Source organism: Corvus moneduloides, chromosome 1 (assembly GCF_009650955.1).
Source record: "Corvus moneduloides isolate bCorMon1 chromosome 1, bCorMon1.pri, whole genome shotgun sequence".
Lineage (NCBI taxonomy): Eukaryota > Metazoa > Chordata > Aves > Passeriformes > Corvidae > Corvus > Corvus moneduloides.
Window position 1 is genome coordinate 78003564 of NC_045476.1, and position 19748 is coordinate 78023311.

The 19748-nt window shown below is 45.1% G+C and overlaps 1 protein-coding gene across 2 annotated transcripts in view; it reads right to left on the reverse strand.

Moving 5' to 3' along the window:
• Nucleotides 1-302: 302 nt before the first annotated feature.
• Nucleotides 303-19748, reverse strand: part of TNFRSF11A (TNF receptor superfamily member 11a) — a 30409-nt gene continuing 10963 nt past the window's right edge. Inside the window, exons 2-10 of one of the 2 annotated variants that reach the window (XM_032117103.1) lie at nt 16661-16742; nt 16095-16220; nt 15409-15552; nt 14185-14278; nt 13743-13837; nt 12752-12859; nt 10845-10894; nt 8352-9204; nt 303-4200 (exon numbers count right to left, since the gene is read on the reverse strand). In XM_032117103.1, coding sequence (XP_031972994.1) covers nt 3821-4200; nt 8352-9204; nt 10845-10894; nt 12752-12859; nt 13743-13837; nt 14185-14278; nt 15409-15552; nt 16095-16220; nt 16661-16742 — 1932 coding nt within the window. In that variant the 3' untranslated portion in view covers nt 303-3820. Of the gene's footprint in view, nt 4201-8351; nt 9205-10844; nt 10898-12751; nt 12860-13742; nt 13838-14184; nt 14279-15408; nt 15553-16094; nt 16221-16660; nt 16743-19748 lie in introns of both variants that reach the window. The other variant, XM_032117093.1, reaches the window with a different exon arrangement.

Genomic DNA, 19748 nt, shown 5'->3' on the forward strand with positions numbered 1-19748 from the left:
GTGACAAGTCAGCTGGAGGGCCTGAAGGCAAGACTTCAGCAACCCTTGCTGCAGAGACAACACAATCATGTTGGAGGCCACAACCAACTTGGATGCCCAGCAGAAGGAAAAAACAAGCCACCACACTATCAAAGTGAGAGCAGGGGGAAACAGGGGTATATGCTGGGGTCTGCCAAGGTGCTGCAGAAGTGAATTCTCCAGTCATGGTGGATGATTTTTACAGGGGCAATGCTGCCTAATTTGCATGGAGGTATCTGATAAAATGAGAGCTCTATTAAATACCTGATTAGCACAAAGACATATTTCAGCAGGGTTCTGTTTCATGATAGACACAGGGGTGTAATTGCTCGGATACCATCAATATGTTAAAAAGGAGGAAACCTGAACGGACAAGTAAAAATTACATTTCAGTGGTGATACTCCCAGGTATGCTGTAAGCCTTGCAGAGTAACTTCCAGTCTCCGTGTGAACATGTAGCAAAGTACACAGATTAACAGCAATTATTGTCTATATTGATCTTCAGTACCATATTGTGTTCCATGGGGGTAAGAAGGGCTGCTCCAGTGCCCTTGCTTTCCCATGGCTATATGCAGAATTACTCCTGTCCTGCCAGGTCTGAAGTGGCTGACTTTCAAGAACATCTAGTCTATTCACCAAGGATAATGCATGTGACTCCTCAGACTAGAAGACTTGTAAAAGTGCATGCTGTGGAGGAGGAGACTTCAGGAATGAGTTGGAATCAGTGCCTAGTTCTCAGCAGTAAAGCATTACCACACCAGGTCTATGAGAGCTCCTATCTGGTTCAGTGCAGGTGCAGAATATGCATTGCAGCACACACTGTGGAAGGGAAGAACTTCTTGTTAAAACAATTCAACATACAAAAATGTTACAAAAGCCTAACTAGAAATGTAATTATATTCACATTTTGCTCTTTTTTCTTTCTTTTTTTTTTTTTTTTCAAACAGGCACAGGCATATGCTAATGTATTTCATTTTCCTTATTTATTCAAATAAAATCTTCACCTTTTCTCAAATAGATATTTCAGATTTTTATTACCATTAATTATGTGTATTACAACAGCAGCCAGAAGCCTCCAAATTAGTGCCCAAGGCACAGGTCCCTGTTGTACAAACAGATGCTAAAAACCACCCTCAGCTCCAAACTGATGACAAATGAAATCACGAGGATAAAGAAGTCCCTTTGGGATCCATGTCTAAGGAGTCAGGCAGAGACCCAGGGAACATGCAGCATGTTAATGGCTATGATATTGTTTTTTCACTTTGGGATAGACTCTAGAGGAAGAAAAAGAACTGCATCTGCATCCCATTTGCCATATGGGACTTACTACTTCATGCTTGCTGATGATCCTAGTTTCAATCCTTGCTCAGTAGGAACCTGAAATTCAGTGAGTGAAAAATGTGTTCTCATTGAGGACACATCATAAATTCCCACTGTCTCACTTCAAACCAGGATTTTGAGCCTGCTCTCTGGTGGCAGATACAAACCCAGGGAAGAAAGAAGCTGAAGAAGGAGAAGAAGACAGACCTGCAGACAGGTAATTTACCCAGAGATGAGCACAAGAATTCAGTCCTGCCTGTCCTGTAAATGGGGCTGGTTGGACACTTTCCAGCAGGGCTGATGCCTTGGAGAATGCTTTCCAGAAAAATGCAACTGAAAAAATTAAGATGAAGTGGGAAAATAGCTACACCACCTTGCCTGAAGGTGATGGTGGTTCTGCTTCTTTGTCCCTATTGTACCAGTGCCTAGGGGATGCAGAACTACTTCAGAAGAGGCTAGAAAGAGGTTGTAAAAGATCCAGCAGGAAAGAAAAAAGAATACCACAGATAAGAGAGCCTCAGTTACACACCTTCAGAGAGGCAGAGGTAGCTTGGGCCATCACTGAATGGGACAATCTACCTGCCTGGCTGAGTCTAGGCTAGGGTGATCTAGTTTTTTGAAGGCCACATAGAGGTGAAAGTGAGACTTGGGTGAAAGTGAGGTTGTTCATTTGCCCTTTTTGCCAGTCACCCAAGAGAAGGTCTTGCACATTTGTACTGAACTTTACATCCCAGATATATAAACAATGCAGAATTATTCTCCTGAGAGGTGAAGGTGGTTAAGTCCATCCTTTTGTTTTATGCATGAGAAGCTCATTGTGACACAGTGATCACCTTGTCAGCTTTATAGGTGCTCTTTCCCCACAGAGCAGTACTACTGCAAACATTGCAGCTATGCAGTGAACCCCTCAGCTTTAAAACCTTCCTGAGGAGAAGCCTTCTGACCAGAGACCTTTTCCATCAGGGAACCCAAAACTACACTAGGTAAGAGACCCCTTTGCCATCTGGCAGGAAAAAGAGCACTTGCCCTCCTGAAGGCTCTGGCTGCAGATAGATTCCTGCAGCACTCATACCTGCAGGAGAATGTCAGAAAATTATCCTTTGTCAGGAAATCATTAAAAATGTTATCTTTTTCTCTTGGGAGTTCCTTGACACTCTGTTCCCTTTATCTTTCTCTCCACAGTGGCTGCTGGAGAAGGCTACAGGATATTGGACAGGAACCAAAGCCAGTTGAGTAGTCAAGATTCCCTTCTAAATACAACTACTATTATTGTTTAATGCCAAACCTTTGGTCCCATTGCTCATCAGCTTTCAGTGTTACAAAGGCTACACTCTGACTTCAGCTCACATAGGCCAAGCTCTGGAAACAGCTTCATGCTACCTAAGTAAATCTCTGCATATTAGTGAAAATAGCAGAGGGAATGACAAAATTGTTTGGGCAGATAAAAGAATGAATGTTTGACCCTGACCAAATTCTCTATCTTTGGGTAATCCCTCCCTCTCCTGTAACTCAGGAAATATCCACAGCTGGTTGTAACAGACCCTTTCTCCACCTGCTAGCAGCTGTTTGTCTTAAAACTATAGTGATGTTATTCCTGCAGCAGTATACCAGGCACACATCACTCTCATCTCCAGAGGTCTGAACTCCTTTGGAGAGGTGCAATAAGGCAGAGGTGAACCAGGGTCACTATAAATGCTCTTTGCTCGAGATTAATCTGATATGCTTTTAAGGCACATCAGCTGTATTTTGCATGTTATCATCCGCTCGTGGCAGCATTACACACACCTATTTATACCCACAAGTCAATAAGCGGCAGACCAGGACCTTGGATCTGGCGCTGGTTTGAGACTGGAGTGTCTGCTTCCTTGGGGAAAGATGAGAAGGGATGATGCCACCTGCCACATGACCACAGGGAGGCAAAGGTTGGCAGCAGCACCATGGCTTCCTTCCACCTCCAAGACCCAGCAAAATGGGTGCAGCTTAGTTGCAAAAAGGAAACCCCAAGGCAGAGTTCAGGGGCCCCCATCTGTCCAGTTCTTGGCCACGTCGTCCCCTCTCTGGGAGCATCCTGTGCACCTGACCAGCAGTGCTCTCCTCCTCACAGAGTCCCCAGGTGGACGAATCCCAGCTCCCTTTTGCCACTTGCCAGGGAGAGGTGAAAGGGAATGGGGGGCAGGCAGGGAGCCCATCTTCCCTGGGGGAGAGGAGAAAGCCCAGCTGCTGCTTCTGCAACAGGGGCAGCGCGCCCGGCTTCACGCGTGCGCCCGTCCCCATCGGCCACCTCCACCCAGAGCACCACCACCACCGACATGTGCACCATGAGGGTCCTTCCAGCTGTAAAATTTCCCAGGAGACACCAGGGGCAGCAACAGTCTCGCAGTCTGTCGTGACACCCAGGATTTTGGCAGCACGGCAGCAGCCCCACACTCCATCGGGGGCTGCCTGCCGGTGCCCTGGCCCGCAGTGAGGACACCGTGTCCCCTCAGTTCAACACCTTCTCCGAGAAGTGTCCCAGCTTCCCCTCCTCCTGCACAGGCTGGGAGGCTTGTCCACCACAGGACGGGCCCCGCTCCTGGGCCAGGGCTCCACCAGGCCATCGTGGCCCCCCGCTCCCCGCCGCCGGGTGGGTGCCCTGCAGCTCCGCACACTTCTCCTTGTAGTGCTGGGCATTGCCGGCGAAAGTCTCGCAGCGGCTGAGGTTCTCCTCCTGCACGGGGCTGCCCACGTTCTCCTCGCTCGGCCCCGAGGCCGTTGCCCCCTCCTGAGAGTTTTGGCTAAGGTAGACAACAATGATGTCGCCCTTGAAATTCATTACTTGTCCACTTGAAATAAAGGTGGAGTTACTGTTTCCAGTCACATTTCCTAGGAAAGGAGGGGGTAGAAAAGAAGACACACATGATTAATATTTTCCCCTCACAAGGTGGACACTTAGTGCAGTGAACTTAATCTGCTGTGGTGGCTTTATTCTTGTTCCATTATTTTTTCCCCCGTGACATGAGGATGCTCTTATAATCAATGCCTTCCACTAGACCTTTTCATTATTTCCATTTTCATCTCCTCAGGACAAAGTCTGTCATACACAGGGAGCCTGTCTGGAAGGGTTGGAAACATTTTCCCTTTGAGCTGTGATCTGGGAAGCCAGAGAGAGAGCGACGATCTCATGTTCCCTTTGCTGCCTGATGCACAAAGCTGTGTCCAATCTGCCTCTGCCTGTGGTTTGTGAGGAAATGCTAATTATATCTGATTATGAGATTTATTTTTTCCTAGAGTCCCAGAAATCACACTCTTTACCAAAGAGGCAATAAAACCCCAATCAATCCTACTATTTGGGTTAGATAGCAGGCTTACTGAATAAATAATGAAAGACTTAACATCAGATCACACAGTTGCATAGTGTTCAAACGACACAGAGCTTATACAATTATTTCGTATAATCCAGATCATCCTTCTAGGTACACTCTGGCACTCACCTAACCCCCTCTTGGATTTAGCTAGATATAGACTGACGCCAGGGAAGACACAGAGTCTATATTATAGCAACTTAACAGAGTTATGGTTTCAGTCAGTCTGCCTGAGGTTAGAGATTTTTCAGTATAAATTCAATCTTTCTGCTATTCAAAGACTGGGCTGGTGACCTAAGTGACAGCAGGACCAAGCTCTGGGAATTAATAAACTTTCCTCAGAGCAGAAAGAAAATAACCGAGAATAAACTTCCAACATCAAACTAACAGGCTTGTTAAAGTTTGAAAATGAAACAAGCTGAAGAAACCAAGTAAACAAAATTTTCCTGGCCTGTGAACACACTTACTAAGAAATGTTTTTCCTGCGGTGCTTCACTTCATCATTACTTGCAGACTGATCTGACACCTTTTAGACATTTTGTGCCTTTCTTGACTGCACTCCTCAACACTCGAAACATTCCCATTTTCCTTGCAGATAAGCATGGCCCAGCCCAGAGAAATTCTGTTTTTCCAGTGGCCATGGGTGATGTTTGCACACCAGCACTGGGCACTGGTCTCCAGCTGTGTGGAGGAGTCAGGATCTGTGCCTGCTCAGAGCTGAGCCTGGGCAGCACTTGAGTGTCTCTCTAATAGGCCCTCCTTAAGCAATCTTATTTATTTCACCTAAACCACTGCACTGGCAGCTCTTTGCTTTCTTTCCAAGTGCTGTTGATTAACATGAGGTGTCCATAAGGGTTTTCTCTGTGGGAGATTTTCCCTGCTGGTTCTTTCCCCTGTGTTTGATTCAGTTTGGCTGTTTGCCACAAACAAAACTCTTGGGCATAATGGCAGTACAAAAATAACTGTTTGTCTTTAAACAGATTGCCTGTCGCTTGCAAAAGGTGCTATGAAGGTTAGCAGTGCTCAGCACGAGATCAAAAATTTAGAAGTATATATGACAGTGGGGAGGGAAAAAAAAAGGCAGATTAACACATTTATAATGTTTAGCTGAATGTGGCTGGCAAACCTTCTGTGCTTTCTGAAGATACTATGCTGAAACAAAAGGATATTTGAGGCCCAAAAGCACAAAAAATGGACACAAGAGCTTCCTAGACTGTGCCAAGAAAAGTGCTTCCAACCTGAAAGTATAAGGGACACATTCAGAGTGAAGGCATTGTTCTCTGCAGCGTTTCAGGCTTTTGATCTCTTCAGACTATCTGATATTAATTACAAAGACAGATTAATTTTTGTGGTAATTGTACTATGAACTGGAACAACGCAGGCAAATATTTTTCTCTGAGACATTTAATGGCCTCTAGGTGGTGAGAACTGTTCGTCACTGCCAAACCAAGCTGGTTTGGGATCTGGAAGTGAAAGGCTTTGCAAATCCAGTCCCAACTATGAGTCAGCTAAGCCTTCCTGTACTCATGTGTTATGCTGTAGCCCTGCACAGGCCTTGAGGTGGGCCTGAACTGACCCTTCATGTTCTCACTGCCTTCAGTGGGGTTTGAAAAAGTGCTTGAAGGCTTACCTCCATCTCCAGTGGTGCCCCCTGGAAGGGACACCTGTCCAGAGGTTCACTTTGGTCTTCTAGGATTGTTACACAGGAGGGACAGAGTTTACCAGTTCTGTTGTCATTTTGAGTGTTAATGAACTAAGAACAAAACTTCATGGAATTTCCCATGGTCTTTTTCTTCCCATTTTTCATCAACCCTCTTCCATACCATTCTGATTTAGCATAACTGTGTGCAAAACCTGGTGGCTTCAGTTGCTTTGAGAAGCTTTACAGAAAATTATTTTACATGCACCTTTATTCCATCTGGGCATGTCACAAGGTCTAGCAAAATGAGAGATGTTGATGCATCCACACGTGCAGCCCTGGTGGGGCTGGGGTACTTCAGTGAGGAACCTATGGCTAAGCCCTGTCCCAGTCCTCATGCAACCAGGCGCTGCCAGGGGGGCCACGGCCATTCTGTGGGCAGAAAAATTACTCTGCCAGCAAGCCAGGTTACCCACAGATCAACTAACCCACGCTCTGATGCTGCCCACAGCTCTGTCAGTATCTTCCTGCAGTCATGAGTAAAAACTGGCAAATTAGGAGCATGGTATCTGTGCTCAGGTTTCACCAGATGGCACTATAGCATGTACATATACGAAGGCACAGACACAATGAAAATCCCATAAAAAGAATTATGTTGCAGATCTAAGATGGCACTTGATAGCACGGCCCTTATATCCAAGCTCTCCTGTTTGCTCTATTGTTCCTTAACATTTTCTCTTTCTCTTCGTGTCATATTTAGAAAGAAAAGCAGTGCCAAATATAACTTGACTTTCAGTTGTACCTCAAGAGTCACCTTCCAACAATAACAAAAAAGATAATCTGTGTTCTCTTTACTCCTGCTGCATTTATGTAGACCAGACTGTGAAACTGTGTCAGGATTTCAGGGAACTGAAGCAGCAGAAAGTTTCTGCTCTTCAGAAGATGAATGCTGTACACTTTCAGATTCCCATATGGAATGCATGTTGAGAGAGGAAGGGCCTTCAAGTGTGTTGTTTTGGGGCTTTGGCAGACTGACAAGAATGTCTCCGTAAGAAATTTAAGGCATGACATGGTTTTAAAGAAGGGCAACAGCTTACAACTGCTGTGGGTATTACAGTAATACTTGGATGTCCCACTCAACACTAAGGTCTCATTATGCTTGGCAGTGCACTGATATAAATAAAAATAGAGCATCCAACTTTACGAGATTATAATCTAAAATGACTAATAACATATGACAAGCAGATTGCAGACTTTTATATTGAAGAGAAGTCTGGGGAAGGAAAGTTTCATCCAGAGAAGGCACATAACTTCCCTTCTGCTGGTTTTGCTTCAGTGATTTTTTTCCCCCTGTTTTCATTTGACAGTTGTGATATATTTACTCTGCATAAACTAATCAGTGTTTCAGAGTTGTTTAGGGGACAAAGCATATGTGTATGGAGAAACAGTGTCTGTATGAAACTATTTTATGTGGACGCTTATATTCTAACAAATAAAAACAAAGAGCTATAAGCAGAAAATTGTAGATAATCTCTTAGTCCCAGTCACAGCCACCAATTTACAGCTCCAGCTGGAGTTTCACTGACCACTGTATAAATGTAACCGGACTTAAACCTAATGGCAAAAATGTGTGTGGACACTGGTGAATGGAAAGTATCTGCCAGAGCATTATGCATCCTTCCTTAGCTCAGCCTCTACGTTCCTCTATTGTCTTCTTTCTCTGTTTTCTCCAACAGACACACCTGCTAACAGAACTGCCTGGCCTCTGCAGTGACAGCCAAAAGGTGGGTTCTGCATTGCTGGTTAGATCAGGGTGGGACAATGCTCCCTTGCTGGGCTCATTCTTCTTGCAGAATTCAATACAAACCAAATGGCCTTAACATTTCAGATTTTTTTTTCAGACTAGCTTCAGGGCAATTAAGTGAAATAGGATCATTTTATTCTTCTCCTAAATCAGATCCTCTGAATACTACTGAGCTAGCAAAGAGAATAATCCTACACAATTGAGTATGGGTGAAGCCTAATGGGCTTACCAGATGCTGGAGGGAGGTCTGAAGTGCTGCTGTTTGTCCCTGAAGTGCTTCTGTGTGTCCCTGAAGTGCTTCTGTTCGTGTTCTGGTGCTTCATGTTGGTAGTATCTGAAGATGCATCTTCCATACCAAGATCGTTTGCTAGAGTGCTCTGACCAGCAGAGAGAAAATTCAAACCACAGGTGCACTGTGCACAGGAACCAGTTTCTGGGGAGGTGGAGGTGCTGTCAGCCACAGAACAACAGGGTTTGCTACACTTTTGGGGAGATTCTCTGTACAAAATGCCACACCTCGCACAGATCTTCTCTGAGTCACAGTTTGTTGCAAAATGATCTGTGTCTTTGTTGCCTGTTTCCTTCAGGCAACTGTAGGCATGTTGGCAAGATTTCTGAAGAAGTTGGTCTGTGGCAATGTGTGCCCCATCTGTGTTGGAGGGAGGGTGAAAGCCTTGAGAGACTGATATGTTCTCTGTGCTCCCAATACCTGAAAAGTACTGGTTCAAGCTGTCATTCTCCCCTGCCTCCATTGGTTCTGAAAATGACGACACGGTTTTACTGGCAGTCCGACTTAGTAAAGATAAATAATCAGTGTTATTGAGATCCTTATCCATGTATTCATCTTCCGTGGGAACTGGTGGGAATTGGTAATCATCAGTCTCGGTTACCACAGAAAAGTCTCCTGCCTCACAAGGCTCTGTGCTGGGGCTCTCTTTCCTGCAAGGAGTGTGACCAGAGGTGCAGCACAAGTTTCCAGGGACAGGAGAGCCAGAGGGGCCCAGGAGACACGTGTCTTCAGAGGTCTGGGGGACAGCAGCATTCGTGATGTTCACAGTAACAAATGCATCTCTGGGGGGTTCCTGAAAGAAAGTTAAAGTAAAAAGGTCTTTAATAAAGAGATCACCAAAAAGTTATTTTTTAGACAAAGAAGGAAAAGGCAGATCATGGTCGTTCCTCTGTGTGGAGCTGCTGAGGTTGAGCAGCACTGCTATATTTGAGTCTTGAAGTGTAATTCTATTCTTCTGTAAAACTGTGGCTGGTGATGCTAGGCTCAGCAGGTGTTCAGAACAAAATCTGGTGGCCTAGGGGGTAATAACATTTAATCTTGTGAGACAACTATTCCTAGTTTTTTTGAGGGCACTTAAGAAAAGTTAATAAATCTAGAAGAATTGCTGGATTCTGCTGTTCCTTATGGACCATTAGTAAGACCCACCTAACTGCTTATAAGGTTTTGGAAACCCTTGCATGTGTCTGAAGGGCTGTTGATCTGTGAAGGCCTTACTGCGGGCTGAATTTTTAATATCAGCAATGATTGAAGAAAGAACCTGGGTTGATTCAGAAGTTCCGGGACAAGCTAGAAAAAACCACAAGGTTGTATTAACCTGAAAGGTTAGGACAACAAATGCAAAGGCCCATGACATCATGTTGTCACAGTACTCGAGAAAGTAAACCTACATTTTTGGTAGCAGCTCCAAAAAAAGGGTTGGGAAGTACTTCAGGGGTTTTCTTCAGTTGATACAAGTTGTGCTTTAAAGATGGGTATTTGGGAACTGATACCTTTAATTTCTAGTGTCTGTTCAGATCTTCCAGGATAGAAAAGAGATTGTAAGTGCTGCCAGCCACTAATTGCTGTTGATTCACTCCTCTGTCCCAGAGGATCTGAGCGGCTGCCAAGACAGGAGGTTGCATGAAGACTTACGAGACGAAAGAGGAACTGCCTGCTCAGAAAGGTGGGTTTTTTTGGTATGTTTGGTTTTTCTTTTACGCAAAGAAATTTGAGTCTTTCAACAGCTAAGCTCATCACAGCTCCTAGAAGGGATGGTGGGACACTTGGGACACCTCAATCCACATCCATGGTGTCAAGCAGGCTGTGCACAAGAACTTGAACCAGTGCCACCAGCTGAGTGTTTCAAGCATGGGGCTGGTGTACTTCCAGAGCAAAAGCTCCTACTTATTTCATATTGGAATGCACAAGCAGGATTTCTTCCTCCCTAGAATTAAGGAGTCAAACAGCCAGTTTCTTCAGCTGACGGCTCTGTGTTTAATGCCTTGCATGCCTGGCATTTTTGGCATAGACCCAAATCCAGGTTTCTTCCTTGTGAGCACTCTGGTATATAACAAGGGGCAAACTCAGCTGAAGCTTTTCCTGCACTTAGAATTTAGATAGGCTCTCTCCTAGGCAGTCTCAGGTATTCAGCAACCAGTGGGTTCATGTTTAACTTTCTCGTCATAAATATTAAATAATCACGAGACCTTTATCTCTGTTAAAACTGGCTGAAACCAGAGAGCAAGTTCAGAAGCTATTTGTGAATGGTGATTTCACATGCCTCACATTTACAGAAAACCAGACTGAAAAAGCCAAAGCTGCGAGCAATTTTTGAGGAACTCAAAACTTGTTTTCTAGCCAAAGTTTACCATGGAGTCTGCTTCAGAAGGGGTGTCAGGAATGTCATGAGGAAAACACAAACCAAAGAGAAAATGCTACCATCTTTGACTTTACCTTTGTTCCTTTTATTTGGCTGCACACTTCATTAGCCCAGTTCTGTAGATCTGCTGTAGGGAAAACAAAAGAGTAGCTGTAACATATAGCAGGCACTTAAGTTAACCACAGACCTAAACACCCACAGTCATTCACAACCCGCAATATCATATTAAATAAAACCAGCAAGCCTGTTTTTACTGCTTGTTCAAGTGTCCCAGCATCGGTCTAGCTGAAGATTCATTGTAACTGGAACAGGGATATATTTCTGTGGAACAAATGTTTCCAAGCTCCTAAAATAGACCACGGTTAAACTGTGTTCCACATCAAATGGGGTTTCTTTCCTGGTCATATGTCACACCAAGCTATGACTGGCCCAACAACGACCCGCTCACAGCAGAAATGGTCTATTTCAAGAGAAGTCACATGGAAGGCCCAAAGGCCCTTCCCAGACAGGAGTGAGAAGCCTGGAGAGAAGAGGGTAAGCCATTGAAACCACAGGATGGCAGGCTCAAATATAGCATATTCTACTTAATCAGGGTATGCTTAGTGGGGAAATTCATTCCAATTTCTTTGGAATATCTCCCAAGGAAAACCTGTAAGTCCAACATGCTTTAGGGCAACAACTGACACAGTGAGCAATTCTTGTTTTGTGTTTATACATTCAGGAGACTTTGCAGGGCTCAAGTCCCATGTACATTTGAAGTTTACAATGTTTTTGCATGGCTGAAGATAGATCAGCTGTGCAGCCACTGCCAGTTCCCAGCAATGACTCTGTTGCTCTGATGTTGAGTCTGCACATTTACCACCAGTACCCACACCAAGCAGGAAGGGCTTCTTCCTGAGCCTGCAATTCTCCCAGGCTCAGGTGAGCAGGATTCCCCATGCAAAGGCAGCGAGGGACTGTCACTGCGGAGCAGCAGGGCAATAGAAACACCAAAGAAATTGCATTCCCCCCTAACCTGCTCTGCATCGCAAGTATTTGGTTGGAGAGCAGAGTCACCATTTCCTCCAGCCCATCCCAGAAATTCCAGATTTAGCACAACCCATGTTTAGTGTGGCAGAGGCAGCCTATTTCTAAAACACAGGCTGAAATATGCTTTACAAGAAGTGAGTTCTGTCTTCCTTTCCACTGCTCCCAACACTTTTCATAAATTGCTAGCGCTTGGGAAAGGAAATGATGGAAAAAGCTCTCCATGTTTAGGAGGGCAAAAAATTAAAAATGAACAGAACAATAGAGGTATGTCCTTCACTAAAGAGACCCAGGGCTTAACAGAGAGTGGAGGAATGTGAAGGTATTTCCAGTTTATTAATAATAAACTCAGCATCCCACTGTTATCCAGTATGCCTTTGGCTAGGATTTTTCTATTTTTCTACTTTAACTATTCATTCTATTTCCTTCTAGTATTCCTTCCATACCTCATCAGAACTTCAGCTTTCAGCTAAAAACATTGTCTCCATCATGTTCTCAAATACACATCAGGCCTTTGTCTTGAAATCTATATTTTCACCTGTCCAGATGTAGGTTTTTGGGTAGAATGGAAAGTAAGGTGAAGAAGACAGGACTTATATGTGTCACTGCTTCCCTTCAGCCAAGGGGTCAGCTGTGCCAGGTGCTGCAGAGCAGCCAGGCTGCTGTGAAAGCCCTCAGCACCAGCCCTCCTCCTTCCAAACATGGTCAAATAGCCCTGAGGATGGTCACTCCCTGGGTTAAGCATAATACACTGTAAATCACTGCCTGCCTAGAGGAAAAGAATTTGTAGCCTGGCTTTGTGCTAGGTAAAGCATATCCATATAGACAGACATAGGGATAGCATGGACCTTCCAGTGTAATTCCTGAGCTTCTTAATCTGTTGGTTACCCATGAAATCAGAGTGCACAGAGAGCCACAGTTGTCACACTCATAAATACCATTAGCTATGATGTACCTGTCAGCTTTTTCCCCTTCTTCTTGTAGTATACGATGAAGACGACAATGCCAATTAGTGTCACAAAAAACAAGATGACAATCAACACGTATAAGATCCTGTTTGTTCCTGCAGGGTGTGAAAAAGATAGTGCCATCAACACGCAGCCTACACTCAGCAGTATGACAATCCTTGCTCATTTTACCTGCTTTTCTACAGCAGAGGGTTGTTTTTCCTTCCTACTTGATCTTTAGTTTCTATAATGAGAACAACAGCTCTAGCACTCGTGCAGTTCTGTGACAAGCAGCCTCACTGAAGGTACCAGGTACCAAGATATCTCCATAAAAACCAGAATCTTGGTGTTACAGAGCAATGTTGTCCGGTCAGGCTTCTCTCAATGTTCCCTTTCAAGCTGCCAGCAAGCCATGGGGCTGAGGTTGATCTCACTCAGGGAACAGAGGACATACATCTTGTGGAGACTATAGATACAGGTGGAAAAATTTGTCCTTTATCTCAGGTTATGATGGATCACTGCATGCCAGGAAAGCAACCTCCTTGGTACCATATCCACATTGGAGAAGGAAATGGACAGTGGGCAAGAAGAGATATCTGAGAGGGATTAGGCTGAGACTGTATCTGCTGCTATAAAATAAGCAAGGAGAGGAGCTGCTACTCTTTATACATGTAATGTGTATGTGGAAAGCACATAAAAATGAACAAGCTGTAAACATAATGGAATCATGGGTATAACATGGCTATAACAGCAATGCTGCCATGCAGTTTCGGTGAGAGGTGTAAAACTCATCTTAGTAGTGGATATAGGCCCTAGAGTCACCAGGTCTGAAGCAACTTTTAAAGGTGGGATTTTCCAAGAGCATTCTCTTGGTCTACAGCTGCTCTCCCTAGAGTCACCCACAATGAGAATGGATTTAAGCCAGCCAAAACCTCTAGTAATCAGATCGCTCCTCCTCCCTGCTACTTTCCAACAGACAATCTGTATGAGGACACAAACCATCTTCTGATGGCTCAGGCATCTTCCGTTCTTTACAAACTGCATCAGACTTGTCAGTCCCAGGCGTGCTTTCTTCCATTCCTAGAGCTGTACAGCTAAAAAAGAAAGACAAAGAAGCTAGGTTCTCTCAAGGAAGCTTGTTGTGCCTCCTACGCTTATGCAGAGCAGTACTTTCTGTTGTAAAACACATTTCTCCACCCCTAAGAGCCTCAGATACTTTCTTTATTTTTGGCTCAGTAGTTCTGTTGTCACTGCTCTCTCCTGTTCTCCTCTAAGGAGAATTCAAGCTTCAGCCTGAGAATGCTTTCATCACTGCATAGCCAATGTTGATGCTCCGTGTGCTCTACAGGCAGCCTGGAACACCCCACTGAGAAATGCTTTTGCCCAAGCTTCTCCCTGTCTTCTGGCCAGTGTGGTCCTTTTACAACACCCAGGGACTTACTTGGTCCAGGATTTACACTCGTCAGTGGATGAAGAGACATCTGAGAAGTAGCCTCTGGGACATGGTATGCACATTGTGTCCTTGTCTTGTTGCACTGTGTGTAGCAAAGGAAGAAAAATGTCATAGATGAGTTTCTGTGGGTTCCTTCCAAGAGAGAGGAAGGTGACTATGCTCCCCATCCTCTCGCTCCACTCTCCCTCCACAGACGCCCTAAAAGCTTTCCTAAAGACTGGGGTCTTAGGTTATATCAGGGCAGCAATGAGAGTCCCATGTAAGCCCTGGAAAGTCTCACCTGAGCACTTCTCTACATGACCAAAATGAGAAATGACCAGGAGCCATTTGCAGTTATTGTAAAACAACACACAGCTGTTACATCCTTCCCCTTCTATCAATTCCCTCACGACGATGCTGCGCCGCAGACAGTGGCGCTGACTGGTATTGTCACTTCTATGAAGACACAGTAAACAAAATGCTGTATCAGGCTTTGCTAGGCTGGAGAAAAAACAGCAACTGTCCTCCAGGCCCATACAGCATTTCTTCCTCTGTTACTCTATTACTTGCTGTATTTTTGGGGTTCCTTATGCCTGATGCAGCTGTTCCCAGTGTTCACTAGAACTCTGAACTTGACTGTCTATTTTCTACCCACAAAACACCTGCATCTTATTTTAATTAGACTTGAGAGGAAATTAAATGTCTCTAATAAACCTTTGCATTACTAGCCATACAAAACAGAATACTTGCTAAAACAGAACACATGAGCTACCTGAAAAGTGTTAATCACTTTTAACTTGCTTATAACATTAAAAAATGGCAAAGCAAAGTCACTGCACAAAACCAGATTGCAAAATTGGACCTCAGGAACAACCCCCAAAAGAGTGCCTCTTTGAATACGGGAGCGACCCATGACCTAGTGACCCACAGTCAGACACCTCAGCAAACATCAGAAATGTACTGGACACCTTGCAACTACTGCCATGTCCGCATGACATCTTGCAGAAGTCACTTGATCCAAGATACTATTTAAACTACAGAGGCAGAAGCCTTCAAAATGTGAACAGTCCAGGAGGGTTATATGCAGTAGTAATAACAACTCAGACATGCATCTTCTGCTGACAGTCCTCTGAGAGTCTAAAGTACCCTCCCTAATGTCACAACCCACACGATGCTGGCCTCATCCAGTAGGCCTGAGCTGGGCATTTTGTACATCCCCTTTCTGTATCTTACCAGGAGGCTTGACTCCGAGGCCGGGAGCACACATGGCATTCCGCTGACAGCAGTCGCAGTCCTCATTCCAGTGGTAGCCCATCGTACAAGCACACTGCCGCTGGAACGTGCTGTTCCCTGGGTTCACTTCTTTCAAGGCTTTCCCTACAGGAGAAAGCAGATGAGAGTAAAAATCTCTCTGATAACAAGTCTCAAGTTTCTGAACTACCTACTTGCTTTGCTTGAATGGCAGATGCAAAACCATTCATGTTAGAGGAAATGGTGTCTTTCAGGCAGCACGGGAGACCCTTGATCAGCACAGGGCGCCTCACCAATTGCACTCCTGAACAATACATTTCCTTGTGGCTTGTGTAGAAAATAAACACAGCATTTGCAAGGGTGAGACAAACACATTAGGGGAAGTGAATGCAGAGTGTGCTGGGCAAAAGGACAACTTCTAAAATCAGCTCACAAGGGTGAATGGCCCCAGTGAAGATAATCACTATCAGCAGCACAGAGACTGCAGTCATGGTGCTCTGCACAGCACAGAATCTCTGCTGTATGAGGACCTCTCCCTCTCCCAGGCTCTTCTGCAAGCTCAGCCTTCAGTGTTGGGCACCTGAACAAAGCAACTTCCCTAGATCCACTTTCCCATCTTCACGCTTCACTAATTGGGATTAAAAGGTTCTGTAGTATGAACAGCTCACCTTGATCACATATTTTATGTAGCAAGCATTTATCTTCTTCATTCCAGACATCCATATACTCTTTTGGGCCACACGGCTGGCACACGCTATCAGAAGTAGCAGTGCATCTAGCAGACAAGTACTTCCCTGTGATTGAGGAAAGGACAAGTCAGTCATCTGGAAGCTGCAGAGCATCTGTCTAAGGAGGACAAAAATAATAGGTTGGGCGCTAACACTGCTGCGGACAATCATTTCTTCCTGTACCTTTTCAGTTTGTCAATCTGGTCCCCACTTAGTCTGGCACTGAAACATCTGTGAAGTGGATGGCCTGGGGAGCACAAGAATTGAGCTGCTTTCCATCTCCCGCAGTAGTTAAGTGCTATTCCAACAAAGCAGGTGCTGTGGCCCTTGCTGAGGCCAGCAGGAGCACTCCTGCACTAGGAAGGCACTTGTAAGCCTGAGATCAGGCACCTGCAGGGCATGTGCCAATCCATCAGCAGTCACGAGAGCCGCCTGCCTCACCGGCAACCCGCAGAGCAGCTCCTCATGAGCTTCTCAGCCTCACAGCCCAGTCAGCGCTCACATACCTGGCTCACACTTCCTGCAGCACCGTCCAGAGTACTCATAGTGTTGTTCACTTTCACATGGTGGAGTGATTTGTAGTGACAACTGGAGCAGGGAAGGAAAGAGAGGACATGAGAACCAATACGCCTGGAGAACTTCAGACCTACCCAGTCATGGTGCTGGCAGAGAGAAGGAAGACTTTCCTTCTGTATAGCATTGTGGATAGCCAAGCAATAAAAGTTACCCAACATTTGTGAATTCAAAGGTGCTTTGTAGACATGCTAAGGGTATGTACTTGACGCTGTAGACACAAGGACTTTTAATAGAGCCAGGTGACAAATAAATAACCCATCTTGCAAATTGTCATGAACTTTTGGCCTGCTAAATAACCTTTTCTTACAGTACTCTATTATTTAAAATCTACAACTTTAAAACAATTGTAAAGAAAATAAAAGGCATAGAGATACCTCTGTAGTCTCTTCCACAGGAATTACCTCAGATCAAGACCTGGGAAACTGCCAGTTTTAATGTCGAGCATTAAGCAAACAAGCAAGGTGAATGATTTATATTCCTGAAAAAGAAGAAGTTCCCAACTTCCCACTGGGATACAAATGTTCCTGGCTAGTCCCATAAAATACTGGACTTAAATTTTGCAGCTTTTTATGGCTCCCACTGTTGTCCTGCAGAGGTGGTCTCATGGAACTGAGGCAGCCATCCAGAAAGGTGATGCAATTAAGCCAACAGCTTTTTGTGTCTCAAAAAACCCAAAACAAAACCAACACAAATCAACACAAACCATGCCCCCCACCCAACCACCTGAAATGGGTACATGACAGGGCATTTGCAAAGTGGGCAGCAGGGTTGCCTCTGGCCCTCATGGGCCTTTGCAGCCCGCCCCAGCTCTCAGCTGCCTGTAGACACAGTGGGCTCACCCACAGCCCAGGCTTCAGGGCTTGTGCTGGAGATCCTGGCCAGCCAAGCATTGTGCCCAGCCCTTCCCTGACCCTGCTCTGGCAGCCCAGAGTCCTCAAGGCAAACTCAACACTGTCACAACCAGTTGTTGATCTTGCAATTAGATAAGGTGATTCAAAATCGAGCCCGTAGCAAGGAACCCTTCACTCTTGGATACAGCTCTTAAAACCTCATTGACTTGGACAAAGCTGCAATAAAGCTTCTGCTGCTGGTTAAAGGGAGCTTTTGCCACCTAATAGCACATGACAACCCTGTGCCTGCTGGTACTGGTTCCCATTCCTCTAGTTAGCATTCTCCCCTTGTTTCCTCCAAGTCCTTACATCTTCTCTTTCCTCCTTTTCTAGTTTAAGCAATAGCAATCTCTTTAAAAATAAAATAGTTTTCCCTAAGCACCTTGCCCTCTTCTAATGCTGGGAAGCATCTTATAAATTTGTGTTGGGTTGACCCTGAGTTGATGGACAGTCTTTAAGACCAATTACGCTTCTCACAATTTACATATTTAAACCATACAGAAAGGCGGGACTTCCCCTTTTTGGTCGGAGCTCGCCTGCTGGAAGGTGGGGGGGGCTCCGAGCCTCCCGGCCCCGCTGGGCCGGGCCGGGGCCACTGCCCCTTTCCCCCTTTCTCAGCGCCACGGCACGGACCCTGGGTCGCTGGGGGGGACTGTCCCAGAGCCGCAGGCAGCTAAAACCAGCCATGGACTGCTCACAGCTAAACCCATCCAACGCGGCTTCTGGGGACAGGCGGGTCCCTCTCCTCTCCATGCGGAGCCGGCGGAGCCAGCGGGAGCCGGCAGAGCCTCCTGTCTGCAGCCAGCACACTTCATGCTGAACTGAAGAGGACACCGTGCAGCCAGCAGCACAGAGGGAGCGAGGCTTTCCCCACCGTAAAGCCTGAACAAGAACACCCTTCAACATGGCGGTTTCAGAGTCAGAGAGAAAGAGAAGTGAGTCACGTGGGACGGAGCTGGAAATGGCGACAGGAGAAAAGAGGGCGGTACCGCAATTCTGGCGCGCAGCTTAAAAGAAACCTTCTTGCATGCCGTGGTAAGAAACTGTAATACCACAAACTGTTTGTCTCTTTAATCCATTTGAAGAACATGGGGGGATGGAGTATCCTCGTGTGCCTATGAAGTTTGTGAAGAGTGCCTATGCCAGGCTATATAGAAGTAGTGAGAGGCTGTTAGAGACTTGTGGCGAAGAAAAGCCTCTGTGTGCAGGCCAAAATAACTTATCCTTAAAAAGATGAATAACCCCATGTGATGGCCCATGTTTTGTAGTATGAAAGAACTGTGAAATTCTTCATGGGAGAGATGTTCTACACACAGCAGACTGTTTGTTTCCGGGCGGGTGTGCTGTTGGTGGCAGTTTGGGAACCACGTGCAACTGAAGGAAAACCTTTTCTTCCTTAAGCATAAGAGAAAGACTTTTCAAGAACTGCAACACTGACTAACATCCCATGTTCTGTTATCCCTTGTGTGAGCTGGATAAAAGGAGAGAAGTGCTGGAAAGGGGGGGGGGGGGGGAATTTACTTTAATTTTGTTTCGTTGTTTTCTCTTTACTTTTAATTCTGTTAGTAATAAAGCTCTTTCATTGTACTGCAACTGTTTAAGGTTTGTGCCTGCTTTGCTTTTCTCCTAATTCTTATCTCACAGAAGAAAAATAAGTAAATAATGGATATTTTGAATCAAAACCACTACATTTAATTGGTGTTTCTGCCTGGTTTCGAACTCAACCCGCTACAAAATTAAAGATGACCAAAAAAGATTGATTTTTTTTTTTTAAAGACCACCTTTTGGCTTGGAGTTTGAGCCATGGGTTGGTGCATGACTTCTGTTTATCGAAACTGTGCTAGCTGTGTCTGGAACAGAAAAAGTAGCACAAGTCAGAGTTCTTGAGTTTTCATATTTTTGCAGGGTATGAACAACTTACAGCCCCTTTTTTAATCATTACAACAATTCCAGGTCAAATTAAGAGTCTAGTCTTCTGTTGTCTCATCGTTTCCTTGTCTCTTACTTTGCATTCATTAGCAGAACCTTTCCTGCAATTAGATAACACATTTTTGGAACAAACACTGCATTCCCTGTTTACACAGCACCGCCAAGGAGGGGCACAGGATAACAACCAGCGCTGGAGAGG